This window comes from Ranitomeya variabilis, chromosome 2, assembly GCF_051348905.1.
Source record: "Ranitomeya variabilis isolate aRanVar5 chromosome 2, aRanVar5.hap1, whole genome shotgun sequence".
Classification (NCBI taxonomy): Eukaryota; Metazoa; Chordata; class Amphibia; order Anura; family Dendrobatidae; genus Ranitomeya; species Ranitomeya variabilis.
In genome coordinates, this window is record NC_135233.1 from 540,034,468 (window position 1) to 540,057,813 (window position 23,346).

At 43.7% G+C, this 23,346-nt stretch overlaps 1 protein-coding gene and 1 long non-coding RNA gene across 4 annotated transcripts in view; one reads left to right on the forward strand and one right to left on the reverse strand.

Moving 5' to 3' along the window:
- Positions 1-23,346, reverse strand: part of SLC12A4 (solute carrier family 12 member 4) — a 474,963-nt gene that overhangs the window by 224,517 nt on the left and 227,100 nt on the right. For all 3 annotated transcript variants that reach the window (XM_077288127.1, XM_077288128.1, XM_077288129.1), the window contains one exon: positions 1,604-1,768. In XM_077288127.1, the coding sequence (XP_077144242.1) occupies positions 1,604-1,768 (165 nt within the window). The remainder of the gene's footprint in view (positions 1-1,603; positions 1,769-23,346) is intronic.
- The window catches only part of LOC143807002 (uncharacterized), a 174,408-nt gene that overhangs the window by 5,020 nt on the left and 146,042 nt on the right, over positions 1-23,346 (forward strand). The window contains exon 2 of the long non-coding RNA XR_013221612.1: positions 1,574-1,748. This is a non-coding gene — a long non-coding RNA (uncharacterized LOC143807002). The remainder of the gene's footprint in view (positions 1-1,573; positions 1,749-23,346) is intronic.

Consider the following 23,346-nt stretch of genomic DNA (forward strand, 5'->3'; position numbering starts at 1 on the left):
CCCTCTCCATGACAGGAACAGTCTTACCTGCGACGTTTTCTGGCAGGTTTTATACACAGCGGTATGCACCTGCCCCCAGCGATGTGGATACACCTCTTCCCCTCCATGGTCCAGCGTGGAGGACGCCGTCCTGCACGAGACACCGCCGGCGGAAGTGCCTCCAGGGAGCGCAGAAAGGACCGGAAGTGACGCGCGCGATCACTTCCGGGTTGCCAGAGGCATGTTGGAGGGGAAGGAGACCGGAGAGCTCCAGGAGGACTCCGGTCAGGAACACTAGCCTGCTTTGCCCTCACAGGGGCGCGGGAAGGCTAGGCACAGGTCCCGAGGACACCGCAGCGCGGCGCGACGGGAGCAGCATAGGAGGGGAGGTAAGATACGACCCCATGCTGCCCGGTTACACACAAGTCGACGCTTGTCAGATGCAGCAGTCACCGGCCACCACTGCATACGAAAGTAAACCTCTCCTGTCCCATGGGGAACAGGAAAGACACTGGTGAGAGGGAGGTGGGAGGGCCTTTTAACCTCTCCATTTCCTGTTCCCCATTAGGGCAAAGAGGCAACCTCCATATGCCGTCGTGGAAGGTGACTAGAGAAATACTGTTAAATAGGGCCTAAGCTGTGCATTGCAATAGTGTATTTTGTGGACCCCGATTCCCCACCTATGCTGCCGAAATACGTTACCAAGGTAGTCGTTTTGCGCATGTCCAAGGTCCCGAATTCACTGCACAGGGGAGTGAAAAGAGCGCGATGTGCGATATTTCATTGGTGATCGGTGGGGGCGGCCATCTTCCTTTGACCGCGCGTGCGCAGAAGCGGCGCTCTGCTGGCCGCGGCTTACGGAAAATGGCCGCGGGATGCCACGCGTGCGCAGATGGAGATCGCGGAGGCCATTTTCCTGAAGCAGAGATGCGGTTCCCTTTAAGTCTTAATATTCCCAAATTCACTGAGTATTTCTTCTGTATGGGTGGACAAAAACCTCCCATTCATCTCTAAACTGGAAGATCTTCAGAGGTCTTTTTGTAGGTGGTATAGAGGTTAATATTCCAGTTCACGTCTGCAACCAATTGCGATTTCAATTAGATTATTGGCTCATACTTGTGTTGGAATTCAACCTGTTATGGGAGCATACTTGTCCTCTAAAATGTTTACTAGAAAAAATAATACCCTTATTTCTTGGCACTAGCAGTGATTAGTAGGTCCAGGAACTGTCCCAATTCTTAGCACTGTAGGTCCTTGAACGTCCCTTCCCTCAATTCCCATAATGCATTGCTCATGCTAAGGTCCACTGCCTCTCCTAACCCAAATTGAAAGCCTGCCACTTTGCAGTTTGATATGACTGCTTCTACTTTCTCTAGTCTGTTACGGTGTGTCTCTCTTCTACAGATGTATTACAGAATGGAATAGAAAAGCAGAAAATTAAACCTAGTGTTCTCTGCATGAACGTAAGAATGCAAGCGAACAACCTACACAGGAAAACTTCTGCTACATACTTAGATCAGTCATTTTTAGGATTAGTATTGCTTATAACTAGCAAGTGCATACCTCTCCCTCAAAAAAAAAAATGTTTTTTTAGATAAGATGGTCAACAACAAAAAATTCCTACCAGTCACAGATGGGAAAAAGATGCCAACAAGGACTGTAAATGCAGTTGTGATGTCTGCCAAGACATACAGATGAAGCTTGCTCTTCGATCCTTGAACTTCCGAAGAATGGATATTTGATTTTTCAAGTATTTCACCTTTTTCTAGGTAGGTACTCCATAAGTTGTCTGTAGATTTCAATAAAAATAGCATAGTAATGTAATAATGTGAAAAACCAATTGAGTATCAGAAAACATGGAGATCCACACAATTATCTCAAGTAGCAACAGCTAGCGGTATCACAGGATAATACTTTAACCCCTTCATGACCTGGCCATTTTTTGCAATTCTGACCAGTGTCCCTTTATGAGGTAATAACTCAGAAACGCTTCAACGGATCCTAGCGGTTCTGAGATTGTTTTTTCGTGACATATTGGGCTTCATGTTAGTGATAAACTTAGGTCGATAATTTTTGGGTTTATTTGTGAAAAAAACGGAAATTTGGAGAAAATTTTTTTAAATTTTGCAATTTTCAAATTTTGAATTTTTATTCTGTTAAACCAGAGAGTTATGTGACACAAAATAGTTAATAAATAACATTTCCCCCATGTCTACTTTACATCAGCATAATTTTGGAAACAAATTTTTTTTTTGCTAGGAAGTTATAAGGGTTAAAATTTGACCAGCGATTTCTCTTTTTTACAACAAAATTTACAAAACCATTTTTTCTTTTGGGACCACCTCACATTTGAAGTCAGTTTGAGGGGTCTATATGGCTGAAAATACCCAAAAGTGACACCATTCTAAAAACTGCACCCCTCAAGGTGCTCAAAACCACATTCAAGAAGTGTATTAACCCTTCAGGGGGTTCACAGCAGCAGAAGCAACATGGAAGAAAAAAATTAATATTTAACTTTTTAGTCACAAAAATGAACTTTTAGCAACAATTTTTTTTTATTTTCCCAACGGGAAAAGGATAAACTGGACCCCGAAAGTTGTTGTACAATTTGTCCTGAGTATGCCGATACCCCATATGTGGGGGGGAATCACTGTTTGGGCACACGACATAGATCGGAAGGGAGGGAGCGCCATTTTACTTTTTACATGAAAAATTGGCTCCAATCTTTAGCGGACACCATGTTGCGTTTGGAGAGCCCCTGTGTGCCTAAAGATTGGAGCTCTCCCACAAGTGACCCTATTTTGGAAACTAGACCCCCCAAGGAACTTATCTAGAAGCATAGTGAGCACTTTCAACCCCCAGGTGCTTCACAAATTGATCCGTAAAAATGAAAAAGTACTTTTTTTTTCACAAAAAAATTCCTTTAGCCTTAATTTTTTCATTTTCTCAAGGGCTACAGGATAAAAAGGATCTTAATATGTGTTGGGCAATTTCTCCTGAGTACAACGATACCTCACATGTGGGGGTAAACCACTGTTTGGGCACACAGCAAGGCTAGGAAGGGATCCTTCCCTTCCTAGCCATTTGACTCTTTGAATGAAAAATTAGCTCCAATTGTTAGAGGACACCATGTCGTGTTTGGAGAGCCCCTGTGTGCCTAAACAATTGAACTCCCCCACGAGTGACACCATTTTGGAAACTAGACCCCCAAAGGAACTCATCTAGATGTGTGATGAGCACTTTGAACCCCCAAGTGCTTCACAGAAGTTTATAACGCAGAGCCATGAAAATAAAGCATTTTTCTTTCCTCAAAAATTAGTTTTTAGACCATAATTTTTTTATTTTCACAAGGGTAACAGGAGAAATTGGACCCCAAAAGTTGTTGTCCAGTTTGTCCTGAGTATGCTCATACCCCATATGTGGGGGTAAACCACTATTTGGGTGCATGGCATAGCTTGGAAGGGAAGTAGTGATGTTTTGGAATGCAGACTTTGATGGAATGGTCTGCGGGCTTCATGTTACGTTTGCAGAGCCCCTGAAGTGCCTAAAAAGTAGAAACCCCCGACAATTGACCCCATTTTGGAAACTAGACCCCCAAAGGAACTTATCTAGATGTGTAGTGAGCACTTTGAACCCCCAAGTGCTTCACAGAAGTGTATAACGCAGAGCTGTGAAAGTAAAAAATCATTTTTCTTTCCTCAAAAATAATTTTTTAGCCCGCAATTTTTGATTTTTTTCAAGGGTAACAGGAGAAATTGGACCCCAATAGTTGTTGTCCAGTTTGTCCTGAGTACACTGATGCCCAATATGTGGGTGTAAACCACTGTTTGGGCAGACGTCGGTGCTCGGAAAGGAAGTAGTGACGTTTTGAAATGGAGACTTTGATGGAATGGTCTGCGGGCATCACATTGCGTTTGCAGAGCCCCTGAAGTACCTAAACAGTAGAAACCCCCCACAAGTGACCCCATTTTGGAAACTAGACCCCCCAAGGAACTTATCTAGATTTGTGGTGAGCACTTTGAACCCCCAAGTGCTTCGCAGAATTTTATAACGCAGAGCCGTTAAAATTCAAAAAAAAAAATTTTTCCCCCACGAAAATAATTTTTTAGCCCCCATTTTTTTTATTTTTCCAAGGGTAACAGGAGAAATTAGAACACGAAAATTGTTGTACAATTTTTCCTGAGTACGCTTATGCCCCATATGTTTGGGTAAACCACTGTTTGGGCACACGTCGGGGCTCAGAAGGAAGGGAGCACCATTTGACTTTTTGACTGCAAGATTGGCTGGAATCAATGGTGGCGCCATTTTGTGATTGTAGACCCCCTGATGTGCCTAAACAGTGGAAACCCCTCAATTCTAACTCCAACACTAACCCCAACACACCCCTAAACCCTAATCCCAACCCTAACCCCAACACACAACCAACCCTAATCCCAACCCTAACCATAACCCTAACCACAAGCCTAACCCTAACCTCAACACACCCCTAACCTGAACCCTAATTCCAACCCTAACCCTGATTCCAACCCTAACTCTAGTTCCAGCCCTAACCCTAAGGCTATGTGCCCACGTTGCGGATTCGTGTGCGGATTTTTCCGCACCGTTTTTGAAAAATCCGCGGATTTCCAGTGTTTTTTGTGCGGATTTCACATGAACATTTCATGAACCCGCCATTTCGGAAGATGGCGGCGCCCATCGAAGATGCCGGACGGACACTGGGAGGGTCCCTGGGACTCCAGCGGTACGGGGGTGGAATCAGACAGCGGGGGGGGGGGGGGGCACCGGAGGGGAAGGAAAGCAGCGGAGCACAAAACGGAGGGGAGGTAAGACTGACAGCGGCGGCAGATCGCCACTTTCAGTCGGTGGGGGGGTCAGATCGCAGTCCCCAGCCATGGCCAATGATATTGAAGCATCGGCCATGGCTGGATTGTAATATTTCACCAAATTTCATTGGTGAAATATTACAAATTGCTCTGATTGGCTGTTGAAAGTGAAACAGCCAATCAGAGCGATCGTAGCCACGTGGGGGCAAAGCCACCCCCCCTGGGCTAAAGTACCACTCCCCCTGTCCCTGCAGATTGGGTGAAATTGGAGTTAACCCTTTCACCCGATCTGCAGGGACATGATCCCTCCATGACGCCACATAGGCGTCACAGGTCAGATTGGCACCGACTTTCATGACGCCTACGTGGTGTCACAGGTCGGGAAGGGGTTAAAAAGTATTATACTTATTTTTTTATTTGACTTTTCTTTAACTTCTTTTACCAACTATATCAGGGGTGGGCCCTCAGGCCCCAGGGCCATTTACAGCCCTCAATGATCTTTTATCAAGCCCCCGGGCAGATTCTCAGGGACTGCATTCTTGGGCAGGGAGGTGTATTTTGATTACAACCAGCTCATTAATTTCTTCTTGCTCTGCGAGCACACACACAGTGTTCACTACTGAACACTGAAGGGCATTCAGTGAAAGATTATGTCCTGAAACCTGTGCCAGAGTCAGGATGCACCTTTGTGGGCGGAGTGTGTATGGCCCCCGAAGGATGGTATAAATATCCAAATGGCCCTTGGCAGAAAAATAGATTTCCCACCCCTGAACTATATGATTCGTGTAACTTTTGGTATACAGTGGATGACACCTCTACACACCTTTGTTAAAATGCCAGGTTTTTGTCATGCAATAAAATCATACCAAGAAGAATCATTTTAGACTTTTTTGCATCTTTTATCCTTTCACCCCTGGGCAATTTTTCGTTTTCCACTTCTTCCAAGAGCCATAACTTTTTTATTTTTCCGTAAATATGGTCATGTGAGGGCTTGTTTTTGGAGGGGTGAGTTGTACTTTTGTATGACACCATTCATTTTACCATATAATGTACTGAAAAACCGAAAAAAAGTCCAAGTGCGGTGAAATTGCAAAAAAAGTGCAATTCCAGAATTGGTTTTTATTTTGCCACATTTATTAAATGCTAAAACTGACCTGTCGTCATGATTCTCCAGGTCATTACGAGTTCGCATAATACCAAACATGCCTAGGTTCTTGTGTTTTTTTTTAATTGGTAAAGAAAAAAAATATCCAAAGTTTGCTTAAATAACCTCCAGTTTTCGGGATCTGTGTGAGGACTTGTATTTTGTGCGCCACGCTGATGTTCTTATTGACATAATTTTGGGGTAGATATGATCTTTTGATTGCCTGTTATAGCATTTTAATGCCATTTTTCAGTGATCAAAAAAGGTAATACTGGCACTTTGATTTTTTTCTCTCGTTGCGCAGTTTACCAATTGGATTAATTATTGTTATACTTTGATAGATCAGGCGTTTCGAAACAAAGCGATACCAAGTATTTTTTTTTTTTTTTTTTTTTTGAATGGGGAAAAAAAGGGGGACAATCTGAACCTTTATAGGTTTTGGGTTTTTTTTTTAGATTTTTAAAAACTTTTTTTCATACTTTTTACTTGCTTTGACAGTCTCCCTAGGAGACTTGAATGGGGATGAGCCACCTCCCTAGTGTTCAGGTTCGGTTCGTCGAACACCGTCGAACCCCATTGAAACCTATGGCAGGCAAACACAAACACATACAAACACATAGAAAACACCTTAAAAGGTGTCCAAAAGCTGACAAACTGCTCAGAAGACAACAAACACATGGAAAAGTCACAACTACATATAGTCATGCGAAAAGAAAAGAGGTGGAGGAGTAAAAGGAGGAGGAGACACAGATATAGGCATGCCCTTCTAAAATCAAGAAAGGCTGGAGTAAAAATCTAAACTCACTCTACCAACACCCAGACGTCTTGACAAAAAAAATTAAAAAAGAAATATCTTTAGGTAGAATGGCAGTGGGTCCATTCAGAACACTTTCCTTAGAAGATGTAGTGGTACCCCAGTTGGGAGTTGTGCCAAAAAATGAACCCAATACATTCAGACTAATCCACCATTTGTCATATCCAAGGTGCAGGTCAGTAAACGACAACATCGACGCGGAACCAAGTACAGTACTATGGATTTCCTGGGCTAGATGCCGTTACAAAATAGTACTTAGGTAAACAGGCAGTGGGTGGCTGGGCTACTCTGCTGACTAGCAGACACTGAAGCTTTGGAGCAGACCTCTGAATCCCAGGCCATAGTATGAGTTAACAACTCTGCAGACGACCCCACCCACCTGGAATTGACGATGGCAACGTCATGTAAAACTCAGCAAGGGGACTAAATAAAAGTCTCCATTTTTTCAAAAAATTCGGCCACAGACACCACTTAAGTGGCATCAATTTCGCCAGTTTTTTAAAACGGTTGGTGAGGTGATTTTCAAAAATCATCAAGCTTTTAGTCTCCCCAAGATGACACAGGGGTAGAAAAGTCCTTGCGGATCCAGGATTTTTTCATCTTGATGAACGTTAGTCTGTCTACCTTGTCACTGGATAGCAGCGTGCGCTTATCTGTCAACACACCACCAGCAGCGCTGAACACACGTTCAGAGAGAACGCTGGCTGCGGGGCACGACAAGATCTCCAAGGCGTGAGTGGCGAGCTCAGGCCATTTTTCAAGATTGGAAGCCCAAAATGAGCAAGGGTCCAGTTCCACAGTCATGGCATCGATGTTAACTTGGAGATACTCTTGTACCATCCTCTCTAGGCGTTGGCTGTGCGTCAGACTTCTTGTCTCCTGTGGCCTTGAAAAGAATGGTCTAAAAAAATCTTGAAACGATTGGAAAAAATTGCTGTTACCACCAGATACGATGTTACTGTTACGGTTAGAGTGATGACTCGATAGTCCCACGGTTGGCAAGTTAGAACTCAGAGATTGACTACATGCACCACTGGTGTTTTGTGGAAAAGCAGATGTTAGATTCTGTAACAGTCTCTGCTGATACTCCTGCATGCGTGAATCCCTTTCTATGGCAGGAATTATTTTGCCAAATTTGCTTTTGTACCGGGGATCTAAGAGTGTGGCAACCCAGTAGTCGGAATTACTTCGGATTCTGACAATCCGAGGGTCATGTTGCAGGTAGTGCAGCAAGAAGGCACTCATGTGTCTTGCGCATCCAGGAGGACCAAGTCCTTGTTGGTGGTGGTGAGGTGAGAATCATGCTTCCTTCGTATGCCCTCTCCCCCCAACCTCGCACAACAGAAATATGATCGAGGTCTCCCTCATCTGATGAGTCTTCCATGCCCAGCGCCAGTTCGTCCTCCACTTCTTCCTCACCTCCTGCACCTTCCTCAACAGTTTGGCTGCTACCATGCGCCCTCGGTAATCCCTCTCCCCCAGCCTCCAATGCCATCCGCCTTGGTGCTGCCATCCTTCTTGACCTTGGAGATGTCATCCCTTCCGCATACGACACCTCCTGTTCCTCCTCCTCCTCTTGTTCCACCACCTGACTCCGGACACTGTAAGGTGTGCTCTAGCATGTAAATCACCGGAATGGTCATGCTGATAATGGCATCGTCAGCACTAAACATCTTCGTTGCTATTTCAAAACTGTGCAGAAGGGTGCATAGGTCCCTGATCTGAGACCACTCCTGCAGCGTGATTTGCCCCACCTCTGGATCTCATTGGCCCAGGCTATATGCCATAACGTATTGCACCAGGGCTCGTCGGTGCTGCCACAGTCGCTGCAACATGTGCAGAGTTGAATTCCACCGTGTGGGCACATCGCATTTCAGCCGGTGAACTGGCAGGCCCAACGACTTCTGTAAAGATGCAAGTCGTCGAGCTGCAGGATGCGAATGGCGGAAGTGAGCACACAGCGACCGTGCCCTCTGCAGAGGCTCATCTAGTCCGGGATAGTGGGATAAAAATTGCTGGACAACCAGGTTCAAAACGTGAGCCATACAAGGCACGTGTGTGACATTGCCCCGGCGAAGGGCCGCACCCAGGTTTGCAGCATTGTCGCACACAGCCTTCCCTGGCTGCAGGTTGAGTGGAGACAACCATTGATGGAACTCGGTCTCCAGAGCTGACCACAACTCCTCAGCTGTGTGACTCACATTTCCCAGACAGCATAGTGAGGAGGTGTGCAGGATTCCTTCTGCGCAGTTACAACGTGGGTGGCATTACCAGACAGGCTTTGGGTGCAGGTGGAGGACCGAGAGGAGGTTGAGGAGGCAGAAGCAGTGGAGGAACTTCTAGATGCAGAGGATCAACGAGCAACTCGTGGGGACGGCAAGACTTGGACAGCAGCCCCTTCTCCTGATGTCGCCGTAGTTACCCAGTGCCCAGTCACAGACATGCAACGCCCCTGTCCATGTCTACACGTACAAGTGTCTGTGGTGAAATGCACCCTGTCACACACAGAGTTTCTCAAGGAAGCGGTGATGTTATGTGCGACATGCTGGTGTAGCGCAGGCACAGCTTTCTTTGAGAAGTAGTGGCAACTGGGCATCTGGTACTGGGGCACTGCGACGGACATAAGGTCTCGAAAATCCTCTGTGTCCACCAGGCGGAAAGGCAGTATTTATGTAGCCAACAGCTTGCAGATGGAGAAATTCAACCTCTTAGCTTTGTCATGGCTAGGAGGAAATGGTCTTTTACTTGTCAATATCTGAGGGACTGAGGGCTGGCTGCTGTGCTTAGACGGAGTTGAGTCGGGTGTCCCCAGCAAACTGCTGGTCTGTGAGGAAGGTGCAGGCGGAGATGTTATGTTGCCTTGATCAAAATGTGGTGTCGGTGACGGAGAGCGCTGTTGTGGGTAAAGAGGTGGAAGGTCTGCATCCAAAACCAAATGTGACTGCTGTCCCCACAGTCACAGAGGATGAAGAGGACGCCGATGCACTTGATGGGGCAGACGGTGGTTGACCCGGCCCACTGGGCCGCATTGTAGTTCAGTGAGCTTCCCACTGCAACTTATGCCTCATATCCAGGTGACGGTTCATGCATGAAGTACTCAAGCTAGTGATTTTTTGGCCTCAGATTTTGTTGACAAATCTTACAGACAACATGAGTTGGGTCATCCTTTGCGATGTCAAAAAAATGCCCAGGCTATGCAAGGCTTAGAGCCCGTGCGACCTGAAGAGCCACCACGACTTCTGGTCTGAGGATGCAGTTGTTGACGTGCTTCCAGTACTCAGTCTCTGTCCAGGAAGGGGCACCGTTACCTCATCGTCAGACTCGTCACTAGCATCCTCCTCCACCTCCTCTACTGACCTCATGGACTGGCGGCTGACAGTAAGTGGGGTCTACAACCTCGTCATCATCATCCTGTGTGTTCTCACACCAGTCGTCCTCAGAGCCAACGTCTTCCTGTCCCGACCAAAAAGTCAAGTTTTCGTTCCAATCAGGTATCTCAGTCTCATCATCATCTTCCTCATTGTCTCCACCAACAAGAGTTACAGTTTGGGAACGAGGGTATACATTATGCTCAGAACCTTCTTCATCTGGGCCTGGATCCGACTCACAAAGATTCTGGGCATCAGTGCAGATCATTTCCTCGTCTGGATTCACAGAAGCTCTGGAGCAGACCTCTGATTCCCAGGCTATAGTATGCGTAAACAGCTCTACAGACTCAACCATGTGTGTTACCCCATGCTCAGATGGGCAGCTGGAGATTTGGGAGCTGTGAGGAAGCAAGTGCGATTGAGGTGACAACTCTGAGGACTGGAGTAGTTGTGATGTTGAAGTTGACATGGAGGAGAGCCCACTCGAACGAGCACTTGATATCCGTTTAAGCACCTGCTGTTTTTGTGCCTCATATGGAATTTTTGGCGATGCTCGTAGCGATGGTCGTAAGAAAGGGATCATATCAGATTGTCCACGAAAAGAAGTAGACATCTTACTTTGGCTGGAAGATGGTCTTTCTTCTGCAGATGTTACTGTTGCTTTATCACCTACCCCAGGGACACAACCTTTTTTTCCCTTTCCAACACACCTATTCCCCTTTCCACCAGCAGAAGGCCTTTTGCCACTCATTTTGGTGCTTAACTAATTGGCAACTCTGTATCTGTAGTTGTTGGCACAAAAAACGAAGGATGAAAACCGAGCAGAGCTGAATGGCCAAACTGTGGTACTAGACCCAAAAAGGATTTACTGGGTTAGATACAGTAAAAATTTAAGATACACACGCGGTATAGTTTGTTTCATAGGGCGGGCTACTCTGCTGACGTGCAGACACTGCTACTAAGCCCAAAACCCCAAAACGATTTACTGGGTTAGATGCAGTAAAAATTGAGATACACAGGCGGTGTAGCTAGCTTCACAGGCGGGCTACTCTGCTGACGTGCAGACACTGCTACTAAGCCCAAAACCCCAAAACTATTAACTGGGTTAGATGCAGTAAAAACAGAGATACACAGGCGGTGTAGATAGTCATCTGAGTAGCCCGCCTGTGAAGCTATCAGACAATGCTAGTAGCCCAAAAGGATTGGCTGAGCTAGATTACACCAAATGCTGTGACTAACACTTGCACAGCACTAGCGGAGACCTGCCTGGCAAACAGTGCTATGAACTGCTGTAACCTACCCTGAAAAGGGCTGATATTACAACTAGTCCCGACTCCCTAAACCTAGCTCTCTGACAATTCGCTCCAAAAAAACACTCTTAGTCTGTATAGCGCCCACAGCAGCAGCGGTGCCGTCTAACACTAAGCTGCAGCAGTGAGGAAATGGTGGCGACGGGGCAAATGGCTGGTTCTTACAGGGCAAGGACGTGACATACACAGCCAATGACACATGCCCTTGCTTGTGTGCATCACATGCACATTGCTGTGTGTGTGCACTGCTGATCGGTTGAGAGACTGCACCGCCCCACTGTAAATGCGGGAAAGGGAAAAAAAAAAAAATGGAGATCGGCGTTATTTCAGCACAGATCTATCCCCAGCCCCCAGCCCGCCCACTATACACTGAAACAGTCCATTAACAATGATAAACAGTTTTAATTTGCAAATCAAGCTAGGCTTTTGGTGAACAAACAGTTATCGAACAGAAACTCGAACAGCTGAATTTTAAGCACATTGTTCGGGTTCGTCGAACGATTCGAACACAGCCCAAAACAGCTCGAATTTGAAATTGGCGAACAGTTCGACTCCAACACCGCTCATCACTAGACTTGAAGCTGTGACATTCTAATCGCTTGTGCTACACATAGTAGAGCTTTAGCAGAAATGCTCATCTTTGTAAGAAAGCCATCCACGAGGCGGTACTCACAGCAGATCGACAATGACAACCACGAGAGACTCGTGAAGACCCCAGTTTGTCATGCCAACCCATCAGCACCATGTGACAGGGGCATGTACAGGTAGAGCTAGTGATGCGATTCCGGAGTGATCATGTTAAATGCCGCTGTCAGAGATTGACAGCAACATTTAACATGTTAACACCTTAACCCCCAGAATTTTTTTCGATTTTGAGTTTTCGTTTTTCGCTCCCCTTCTTCCCAGAGCCATACATTTTTTTTATTTTTCCATCAATATGGCCATATGAGGGCTTGTTTTTTGTGGGACGAGTAGTACTTTTGAACAACACCATTGGTTTTACCATGTCGTATACTAGAAAACTGTAAAAAAAATTCCAAGTGCGGCGAAATTGCAAAAAAAAGTGCAATCCCACACTTTTTTGTTTGGCCTTTTTACTAGGTTCACTATATTCTTAAACTGACCTATCATTATGATTCTCCAGGTCATTACAAGTTCATAGACACCAAATATGTCTAGGTTGTTTTTTTATCTAAGTGGTGAAATAAAATTCCAAAAAAAATTGCGCCTTTTTCCGATATCCAAAGCATCTCCATTTTTCATCATCTCGGGTTGGATGATGGCTCTTTTTTTGTGCCTAGCTGACATTTTTAATTATACCATTTTGGTGCAGATACGATCTTTTGATCGCCCATTATTGCAATTTAATGGAATGTTATGTCGACCAAAAAAACCAAAATTTAGGCGTTTTGACTTTTGTCTTGCTACGCCGTTTAGTGATCAGGTTAATCCTTTTTTAATTGATAAATTGGGTGACTCTGAACGCGGTGATACCAACTATGTCTATCTTTTATTTTATTTTTATTGTTTTCATTTTGAATGGGGTGAAAGGGGGGTGAACTTTTGAACTTTTAGATTTCTTTAATTTTTTTTTTTTTTTTTTAGATTTTTTTTAAATTTTTTTTTACTTTTAGCATGCTTCATTAGTCTCCATAGGAGACTAGAAGCTGCCATAGCTCGATCAGCTCTGCTACATACAGGCGATGATCAGATTGCCTCTATATACAGATTTACACACTTGCTATGCGTGCCGACTGCTGGGTAGCACGCTCAGCAAGCCGGCACTGACAACCACAGAGGTCTCCAGGAGACCTCAGGTTGTCATGCCAACACCGGTGACCTGCTATCACGTGATGGGGTCACCGGTGTGCGTATTTACGGCACGATGGCTGGAAGCACGATTTAAATGCCACTGTCATTAATAGCTGCGGGGGGATCACGATTCCACCGGCTATTGCGGGCACATCAGCTGTTCAAAACAGCTGACATGTCCCCAGGAAGATGTGGGCTCACCCCAGGAGCCCACATAAAGGGAGGGAGACTGACATCAGCGTAAATGTACGCCCGATGTCAGTAAGGGGTCATCAGCCATGGGTGAATAGTGATTCCACCATCAATTGTTAGGGGCACATGTCAATTGATGGAATCAGCTGGCATGAGCCGGAAATTATGTGGGCTCAGCGCTGAAGCCTGCATAAAAGGGGGACACAAGACATATGATGTATAAATACCTCAGATGTCATGAAGAGTTTAAGGAAATCTGTCAGCAGGTTTTGCTATGTAAACAAAGCGGCATAATGTTGGGACAGAGCGCAATTTCAACTATGCATCACTACTGGGCTGCCTGCTGCAGTTTTGAAACAATGACTTTTCTCTGCTGTAAATGTCGCAGTGGTCATAAAGCCGAGCTGCATATAACCCCTCTAACACACAATTGGCAGCTTCCTGTGCATAATGTGCTTTGTCAGCAAGCTGTTAATCAGTGGTGGGTGCAGGGTTACCCAGATAAGGTGGACTAGCCTGCACATGAAACCTAGTTTTCGGCCATGTTCACAAGTTCAGTATTTTAAGCCAAAACCAGGAGCAGAACAATCTGAGGGAAAAGCATAATAGAAACATGTGACCCCTTCTGCTTTTTTTACCCACTCTTGGCGTTGGCTTACAATTACGCATGTAAAATACTGACCAAATAATAAGCTTGTGAATGTGGCCTTCTAATAATCTCTTACTGATAACGCACTAATTGTATTGAAACTACAGCACACACAACTGACATCACTGTAAACAGGCTCAATTTGCCTACATTAATTGCCTTTAGATCAAATAGCATAAACCTATTGACAGATTCCGTTTAACTCCTTCACGACCTTAGGAGTATATTTAGGTCAAATGTATTGTTGCTGCCTTTGATGTGGGCTCGCATGCATGCTCACAGCTTCACGTCTCCTATGGGAACAGTGACCAGATAGCATTTATTCTTAATTATGGCAGAGGTATTGTTCAGTAGGTCAATAGACATAAGCCATGGTTCATATGAGCCTGAATGTTGACTGGAATTGATGGTTATTGATTTGTTCAATGATTGTTAACTACCTATTGTATTCGTCCCTACAGCTCATTGTTCTGCTATCCCTGGGGAACAAAGGCACAAGTTAATTGAACAATCAATGCTTGTTAATTTGGGTAATGCCTGATTAGTACCTATTGTACCAGCCCATGCAGCTTGTTATTCTGCAAACAGTGAAGGACAAAATGTGCATGATAATTTAACATTTAAACAATGAGAGGTGACCTCCTCCCACCTTCCCCCCAAACCTATGGATAATGGCCTGAATAAGAGCTGTGTACTATAAAAGAAGGATCTGCCTCTGTTTCCAGATACTCTACATTAGGCTACGTTCACATTTGCGTTCTGCGCCGCAGCGTCGGGCGCTGCAGCGTCACCGCATGCGTCATGCGCCCCTATATTTAACATGGGGGCGCATGGACATGCGTTGCACTTGCGTTTTGTGACGCATGCGTCACTGTGGTGCATGCGTCAGGGCGCAGAGGACGCAGCAAGTTGCAGTTTTTTCTGCGCCCAAAACCATGCAAAAGTGGACGCATGCGTCACAAAACGCTGCGTTGTGCATGCGTTTACATTTGCGTTGTGCGTTGCGTCGCCGACGCTGCGGCGCACGACGCAAATGTGAACATAGCCTTACAGTAGCAAAGGCACGATGGCTTCAAGAAGAATACAGATTTGATCCACTGCCCATCACGGAACACACGGAGATGTTTAGAGAACCCAGGCTGGGACAATTCAATCACCTGACCATATACCTCAATGGACTTTGTCAGCTTCCTAAGCTTGCCACTACCTACTCTCTCTGGGTGCCTGAGAAAAGAATGCAGATTTTCTAATTCTAGGCAAGCCAGCGGAAGGGTGAGTCATTTGTACCATCTTGTGTACTTGCTGGGACTGTACTATATGTTATTGATCCAATAAATTATTGCCATAGTGGGTCACCCTCACCGTGTGTTGTCCGAATAGTATTCTGCCCATAGGAAAGTATTAAGAGCATTCAGTGGGATGAGCCCTGGTCCATGCGGTCTTTCTAAAGATAGGTAGGCCAGCGGACGAGAGCACCCGCTGACCCTCGAGTCTACACATAGACTATTAAATAAAGTCAAATAAAGTAGGAATTAGTCCTACGGGTAATAGTGTTTCCAGGAGTCCATCATGACAGTACCACCAAGAGGTTGTCCTTCTTATCCTTGATAGGGACAGGAAACACAGAAGAGGTTAAATAGCCCCTCCCCACCTCCACCCCACCAGGATGGATGCAACTCTATTTTATTGAAATTCCTCTCTACAAATGTTTACATCACATAGCAAACAGGAACTCAAGGGAGGGTATATAAGGGGTATATAAGGGGTGCTGTCATGATGGAGTCCTGGAAACACTATTACCGGTAGGACTAATTCCTACTTTCCAGGACGTCCCTCCTGACAGCACCACCAGGAGAAATACCAAATAACTCCTATTTTTTAGGGCGGGATTACAGCTTGGAAGACTTTCCTCCCATATGTAGTCTGCTGGTTTACTGTTACATCTAATTTATAATGCCTACAGAAGGTATTTGATCTCGACCATGTTGCGGCTTTGCATATTTGGTCCATAGAAGCCCCAGCGCTTTCTGCCCATGAGGCTGAGATTGCTCTCAGCTTATGTGCCTCGAGGCTTTCTGGAGGGGTTTTTCCTGCCAAGATGAAGGCTGCCGTGATGGTAGACTTAATCCATCTAGCTAGAGTAGCTTTGGATGCTTTCTCCCCTTTATTTCTTCCGGCCATCTGGATGAAGAGGTTGGAGTCGATTCTTCAATTATTTGTGATCTCTAAGTAGTGTAGAATTGTCCTTTTGACATCTAAAGCGTGGAGAGAACGCTCCTTGACATTACTGAAGTTTTGGCAGAATGTAGGCAGAACAATTTCTTGACTTCTATGGAAGTCTGAGACTACTTTAGGAAGAAACCCGGGGTCTAGTTTAAGGATGATACAATCATCATGGACCTTTAAGTATGGATCTTTAATGGATAAAGATTGGATCTCACCGATACATCGCGCTGAAGTTATTGACACTAGGAAGAGAGCTTTAAAGGTTACAGCTCTTAAGTCTGCTTGAGCTAGTGGCTCACATAGTTTCTTACAGAGTTCATTCAAGACCAGGTTTAGGTCCCAAGGAGGCACTGAACTGCAAATTGTAGGCCTAAGTCTCTGAATGGCTTTGACAAACTTCACTATCCATGGATGGGAGGCTAGCTGGAAGTCATAGAAGGAACTGAGGGTTGAGATCTGTACCTTCAATGTACTAGGCCTTAGTCCTTTATCAAAGCCCGACTGGAGAAAGTCTAGAATTTTTGGAATATCTGGACCCTGAGAGACAGATACAGGAGCTGTACTCTGGGAGCAGAACTTTTTCCATATTTTCATGTATATTGCGGAAGTTACAGGTTTCCTACTGTTTTGGATAGTGGCAATGACCGGCTCAGAGAGGACTTTTGATCTTAGGATTTTTCAGGATCCATGCTGTTAATTGTAGTAGACCCGGGTTTTGATGAACTAGGGGGCCCTGAGATAAAAGGTCCGGCACTGCTGGTAGATGGATTGGATCCTCCAAGGACATCCATTTCAGTAGAGGGAACTAGCTCCTTTTGGGCCAGTATGGGACTATCAAGTTAACTGATGTCTGGCTCTCCTGGATCTTTCTCAATACCCTTGGTATTAAGAGCCAACGGAGGAAAGGCGTATGCCAATTCCATGTCCCAGTTTTGAGCCAGTGCGTCTATTCCTGATGGTCTGTCTCCTGGATTCAGCGAGAAGAATCTTTGTGTTTTTGTATTCTTCCTTGAGGCGAACACATCTACCTCTGGGAAGCCCCAACGTTGGGTTAGTTGGAGGAAGATTTCTTCATTTAAGGACCATTCTGTGGGGCATAATTTCTGCCTGCTTAGAAAGTCGGCTACCTGGTTTTTGGTGCCTTTTAGGTGAACTGCCGTTATTGATTTGACTGTCTGTTCTGTCCAGGAGAATATTGTATCTGACAGGTCCTGTAAGTGACGATGTTTTGGACCTCCCTGGTGAAGTAGAAAGGCTACTGTCATTAAATTGACTGAAAAGACACGGATGTGTTGGTCTTAATTTTTTCTGGAATGTCCTTAAGGCTTCCCAGACTGCCCTGAGTTCCGTGTAATTTGAAGACCTGCTTCGTACTGATGCAGGCCAAGTCCCTTGAGAGTAGTTCTTGTCTATGCCTCTGAGGCTTGCATCCGTAGTAATGTTTATACACGGAGATGTTCTCCAAGGCCTTCCTTTCCCGAGATTTTTTGTCATGGTCCACCATGACAATGAACTTTTTGCGTCTAGGGATAAGCGCACTTTGTTGTCCAGGGTTACATCTCTGCTGTCCCAAAGTGAGAGAATTTCTTGCTGCAGGGGTCTTGAGTGATATTGACTCCACTGAACGCTGTAAATGCATGATGTCATTAAGCCTAGTACCCGCATGGACTTTCTTATGGATGTCTGCTTTTGCTTTTGTAATGTTATGATTTCCCTTTTGAAGGATTCCTGCTTGTGATGTGGGAGGTACGTATGTTCCTGAACTGAGTCTAGGATTACTCCGAGAAATAATATCCTTGTTTCGGGTTTGAGGTTTGATTTTTTAAAGTTTATTAGCCATCCTAGACTTTTTAGGAGTGACATTGTTGTTGTCAAGTTCTGTTCCATCTGTTGCGGGGAGTCTGCTATAAGTAGGATGTCGTCCAGATAAGGGACGATGAGGATCCCTTTTTCCCTTAAGAAGGCCATCACCTCTGCCATGAGTTTGGTGAATATTCTGGGAGCAGACAAGAGGCCGAATGGCAGGCACGTGAACTGATAACGTAGAATGTGATCTCGGTCTTTTATGGCCAATCTGAGATACTGTTGGTGTGAGGCAAAGATGGGAACCTGGTAGTAGGCACTTTTTAGGTCTAATGTGCTCATTACTGATCCTTTCTGGATTAGAGGTATTACAGATGAGGGATTCAATCTTGAACTGTTTGTAAACTACTGATAGATTTAAAGGTTTCAAGTTTATTATCGTACGGTATTCTCCGCTTGGCTTCTTTATGGAGAACAGACTTGAATAGTGTCCTTTGAACCTCTGGGAATGGGGTATCGGAATGATGGCTTATAGTTGGATAAGTTCCTGAATATCCTTTAGAAGTCTCTGATTAACCGATAATGACTGGGTTTGGAGTTAGACAAAATCTTTTGGGAGGTGTTTGGCTGAATTCTATTCTGTACCCCCTTTCTATCAAACTTAAGATCCATGAGTTTTGAGTGATGCGTTTCCAACCGTGTAGGAAATACTGAAGCCTTCCCTCTGCGTCTGTCCCTGATAGGGACAGGAAAAACACCGAGGGGTGGAGGTGGGGAGGGGCTATTTAACCTCTTTTGTATTTCCTGTCCCTATCAAGGATAAGAAGGACAACCTTCTGGTGGTGCTTTCAGGAGGGACGTCCTGGAAAAGTATTTAAAAATCTGAAATAAATCTAATTACCATAAAGAAAAAGTTATAATCACCCCACTTTTGCCCCATTAAAAAAAAAAAAACACATTAAAAAAATAATAATTTACATATTTGATATCGCATTTGGTATCACATTTGTGTTTCCAAAAGTACTATCAAAATATAAAATAAATTAATCTGAAATCAGTAAACAGTGGAAAGAGAGAAAAAAATAATCTAAATGCTAGAAATTGTTTTTTTGGCCACCGCAACATCAATGAGAGGCTATCAAAATATTGTATCTACCCCAAAATAATATTAAAAAAAATGGTCAGCTCAGGGCAGAAAAAATAAGCAGTCACACAGCCCCCGATCCCCAAAAAATTAAAATGTTATGGTCTTGAAAAAAAATGGCAACATTTTTTTCAGCACATGGGAAAAACAAACACAAACCTAGACATGTTTGGTATCTGTATACATACAGACCTGCAGAATCATAATGGCAGGTCAGTATCTACCATATATTGAATGTGGCAAATAAAAACCCAAAACAATTGTGGAATTGCACTTATGGTATTTTCCAATTTAATGCACTTCGATTTTACCTGCTTTCCGGTTCATCACGTTATAAAATGGATGGGGTCATTCAAAAGTACAACTTGTCCAGAAAAAACAAGCTCTCATACAGCTATGGGGATGAAAAGATGAAAAAAAGAAAAATTATGGCTCTTGGAATAAGGGGTAGGAAAAAAGCAAAAGTGCAAAAAAGGAAAATCGCACGTTCATGAACGGGTTAATGTCACCCATAATCTGCATAAATTAAAGGCTAAAATAATTTTGAATGGGAAGATAAAAAGAAAAGTTAAATAAATTCTCTTCATAAGTGTTTACACCCGCTTATAGTGGAGGGATTGGTTGTGTTCATTATTAGCCAATCACATTTACACTTATGGTTAATCGTACTCCGTGCACAGCTGACATCAATTACAGTGATTCTGAGTAGCATCATATATGCGTAAAATTTAGCTTTTAGCTTTTACGCATTAGATACAGTTTTGCTTAAAAGTTTACATACCCCGGCATAATTTTTGCTTTCTTGGCCTTTTGTCAGAGAATATAAATGATAACACCAAAACATTTTCTCCACTCATGGTTAGTGGTTGGGTGAAGCCATTTATTGTCATTACTGTGTTTTCTCATTTTAAAATCATAATGACAACCCAAAGCATCCAAATGAGCCTGATCACAAGATGCTCATGAGTAGAACATAATTTTACCTCTATACAAGTCACTAGTTTGACCACACGTAGAATACTGTGTACAGTTCTGGTCTCCGGTGTATAAGAAAGACATAGCTGAACTAGAGCGGGTGCAGAGAAGAGCGACCAAGGTTATTAGAGGACTGGGGGGTCTGCAATACCAAGATAGGTTATTACACTTGGGGCTATTTAGTTTGGAAAAAGGAAGGCTAAGGGGTGATCTTTTTATAATGTATAACTACATGAGGGGGCAGTACAAAGACCTAATGATCTTTTTAAACGTAGACCAGAGACAGGGACAAGGGGCAGCGTCGGACTGAAGCACCTTGGTCCCACCAGAGAAAATTCATTCTTGGGGCCCACCTTGCAGTTATATAGAAATAATCCCAATTCTGTTGCAAAATGATGTAATATCAAACAAAGTGTTTATTAACCAATAAATAACCAATTTAACTTAATGTATAAATAACAAATTAAAGAAACACTCCAATACTTTCACTATAATACATACTTTCAAGGTACATTTCCTTAACGTGTAAGTCCCACAAATGGAACTTGTATCTATTTTGAACACAGGGCCCAGTCGCACAGCGATGTAAGTGGTGAGGTAGACAAAATTCTGGCCATCTCTCCATTAAGGCTACTTTTACACTAGCGTTGTGTGACGCAAGTCGCAATGCGTCGTTTTGGAGAATAAACGCATCCTGCAAAGTTGCCCGCAGGATGCGTTTTTTCTCCATAGACTTGCTTTAGTGATGCATTGCCACACGCCGCATCCGTCGTGCGACGGATGCGTCGTGTTTTGGCGGACCGTCGGCACAAAAAAAGTTCCATGTAACTTTTTTTGTGCATCGCGTCCATCATTTTCGACCACGCATGCGCGGGCGAAACTCCGCCCCCTCCTCCCCGGACTGCAGAATGGGCAGCGGATGCGTTGTAAAACTGCATCCGCTGCCCATGTCTTGCAGTTTTTCACAGCGTCTGTCGGTACGTCGGCCCGACGCATTGCGACGGGCCCGTACCGACGGATCAGTGTGATAGTAGCTGAACAGCAAAACAGATGCCTATTCCATTTCTGAGAACTACATCTACTATTGTGGAACATTCTGGAAATATGGGAGTACCCATTAAAGTGCAATAACAAAAAATTAGTATTATTTACTAGATAAAAATAAATATTATATAAAACCAACTTAACTAAACTAAATGTATAATTTCCAAAGAAGTAGGAATTTCACCGTTGCCAATTTAAAAATTTGGAAATCAAATTTGCCTACAAGCCATCTCAGCATATTCTTAGCATCTACTCAGTAATGCAAATACACAAAATTAGCTCAAAGTATGTCGAGAATATGCTGGAATCACCCAGCAGCACAAATTGAAGCGGCATATCAAACTTGCCCCACTGGAAAAAGTTTAAAAATTATATGAACATTGTGAACGTTAGTTTTCCATGTTTCCTTCCCCACTTTAATACAATATCATTCAAATGGTAAGGATAAGACCTATGATAGCAAAGTAAACATACACTAATAATCATGCAGCAGCAAACTTACAAAAGCATTTTTTTCATAACATAAGATGATATTGGATAAGTATTAATAATGTCATCATAGTCTAAGTTCCATGAAATGTCATGCTCAATGTTCAACAGAAGTGACTCTAAAAGTTCCTGTCCAATCAAAGACCTCAGACGATTTTTTTTACAATTTTCAGCTTTGAGAACTCTTTCACATGAAACTTGGGTACCAGCAAGTGTAAGAAGTGTCTTGTAACCTGCAAAAAGGTTTGTATATGCAGCAGAATGTAAATTGTAGTCATATAAAAGTGTGTGGCAACAGGAAAGACCGTTTTCACATGCTACCTTTTTGGCATCAATGACTTCCTCATCATTGTCCTCTTTTTCTTCTGTGATTTCAACCACTGGAGGGCATGGATCTTTGAGAACGGAAAAGTTCTCTTTAAAACAAGTTAGCTCAACTTTAAGTTGAATAATATCGACTTCAGCCAGTTCAGCTATAGTCTTCAAAGCCTCAGACGGAATGTCAGTATAGCTCATTTGGTCAAACTGTCTGGGGTCAAAGTACGCCAGATCTTGGATCAGGTTTTTGTTTTTTGAGAATTTGCTTTCAATGCTCATTGTTGCCTGGTCACTGACAAAATAAAAAAGCTGATGCTGAAAACTTTTCATAGGGTCAGAAGAAAGCTCATCCTCTGCTAACTCACCATACATTGTTTTTTATCTAGCTATTTTCTGTTGTAAGGCTTTTTCAACAATTACATTTATTGAGTGTTCGTCAAGTGTGGAATCCATCTTTTCAATAAATGAATTGATTGATTGTTTTAATAAGATCAGAAAAGGTACCCCTGAGCCTAAGGATCTGGCTTCTGGCACTTTCAATCAAGCGCCATGCCATGCCTGTAAAACATCCAGTCTACGTGTCTCGAGGTAGTCTGAAACGGGAGTAGCAATTTCAAAAATTTTAATAAACAAAAATGCAACAAGCAAAGTTTCATACTTTGTCCAGCAATGAAGTAGGTTATTTGCCTCAGTTATTGCTTTGTCATCAAAAGTTGGGCAAGTTGAAATGTAATGCAAGCAGTACAATAGTGTTCGGTAGATTTGCTTCGATTGGTCATGGAGAGATCCAAAAATTGTATGTAGGGCCCTTGGTTTGCTCCACCAGCGAGTGTCACCAATTTTCTTAAGAATAGCCAATCTGTCATTACCTTCAGTCTGTGATCTAACATGTTGAGTCCATACAGCAGATCTTTTATAGGATTCTGAGAAAAAGACTGCTGTCTTCTCTAAAATGCCAAAGAACTTTACTCGATAGGCAGATTTCGCAGCTTCAACAATGACCAGGTTATGTAAGTGCGCATAACACCAAGTAAACACAGAGTTGCATGACATGGTCTTTATGTGGGCCTGAACACCATTGTAGCATCCACTCATGTTAGCAGCTCCATCAAAAGAACAACCAATAATATTGGTAACACTCAACGAAAATTTATCTAATTGTTCTTTCAACCCTGAGAACAGCTCTTGCTCAGTTGTGCTACTGAAAAAGAAAGAAGTCTATCATGGACAGTCCTGTTCTTCACATACCGAAACAG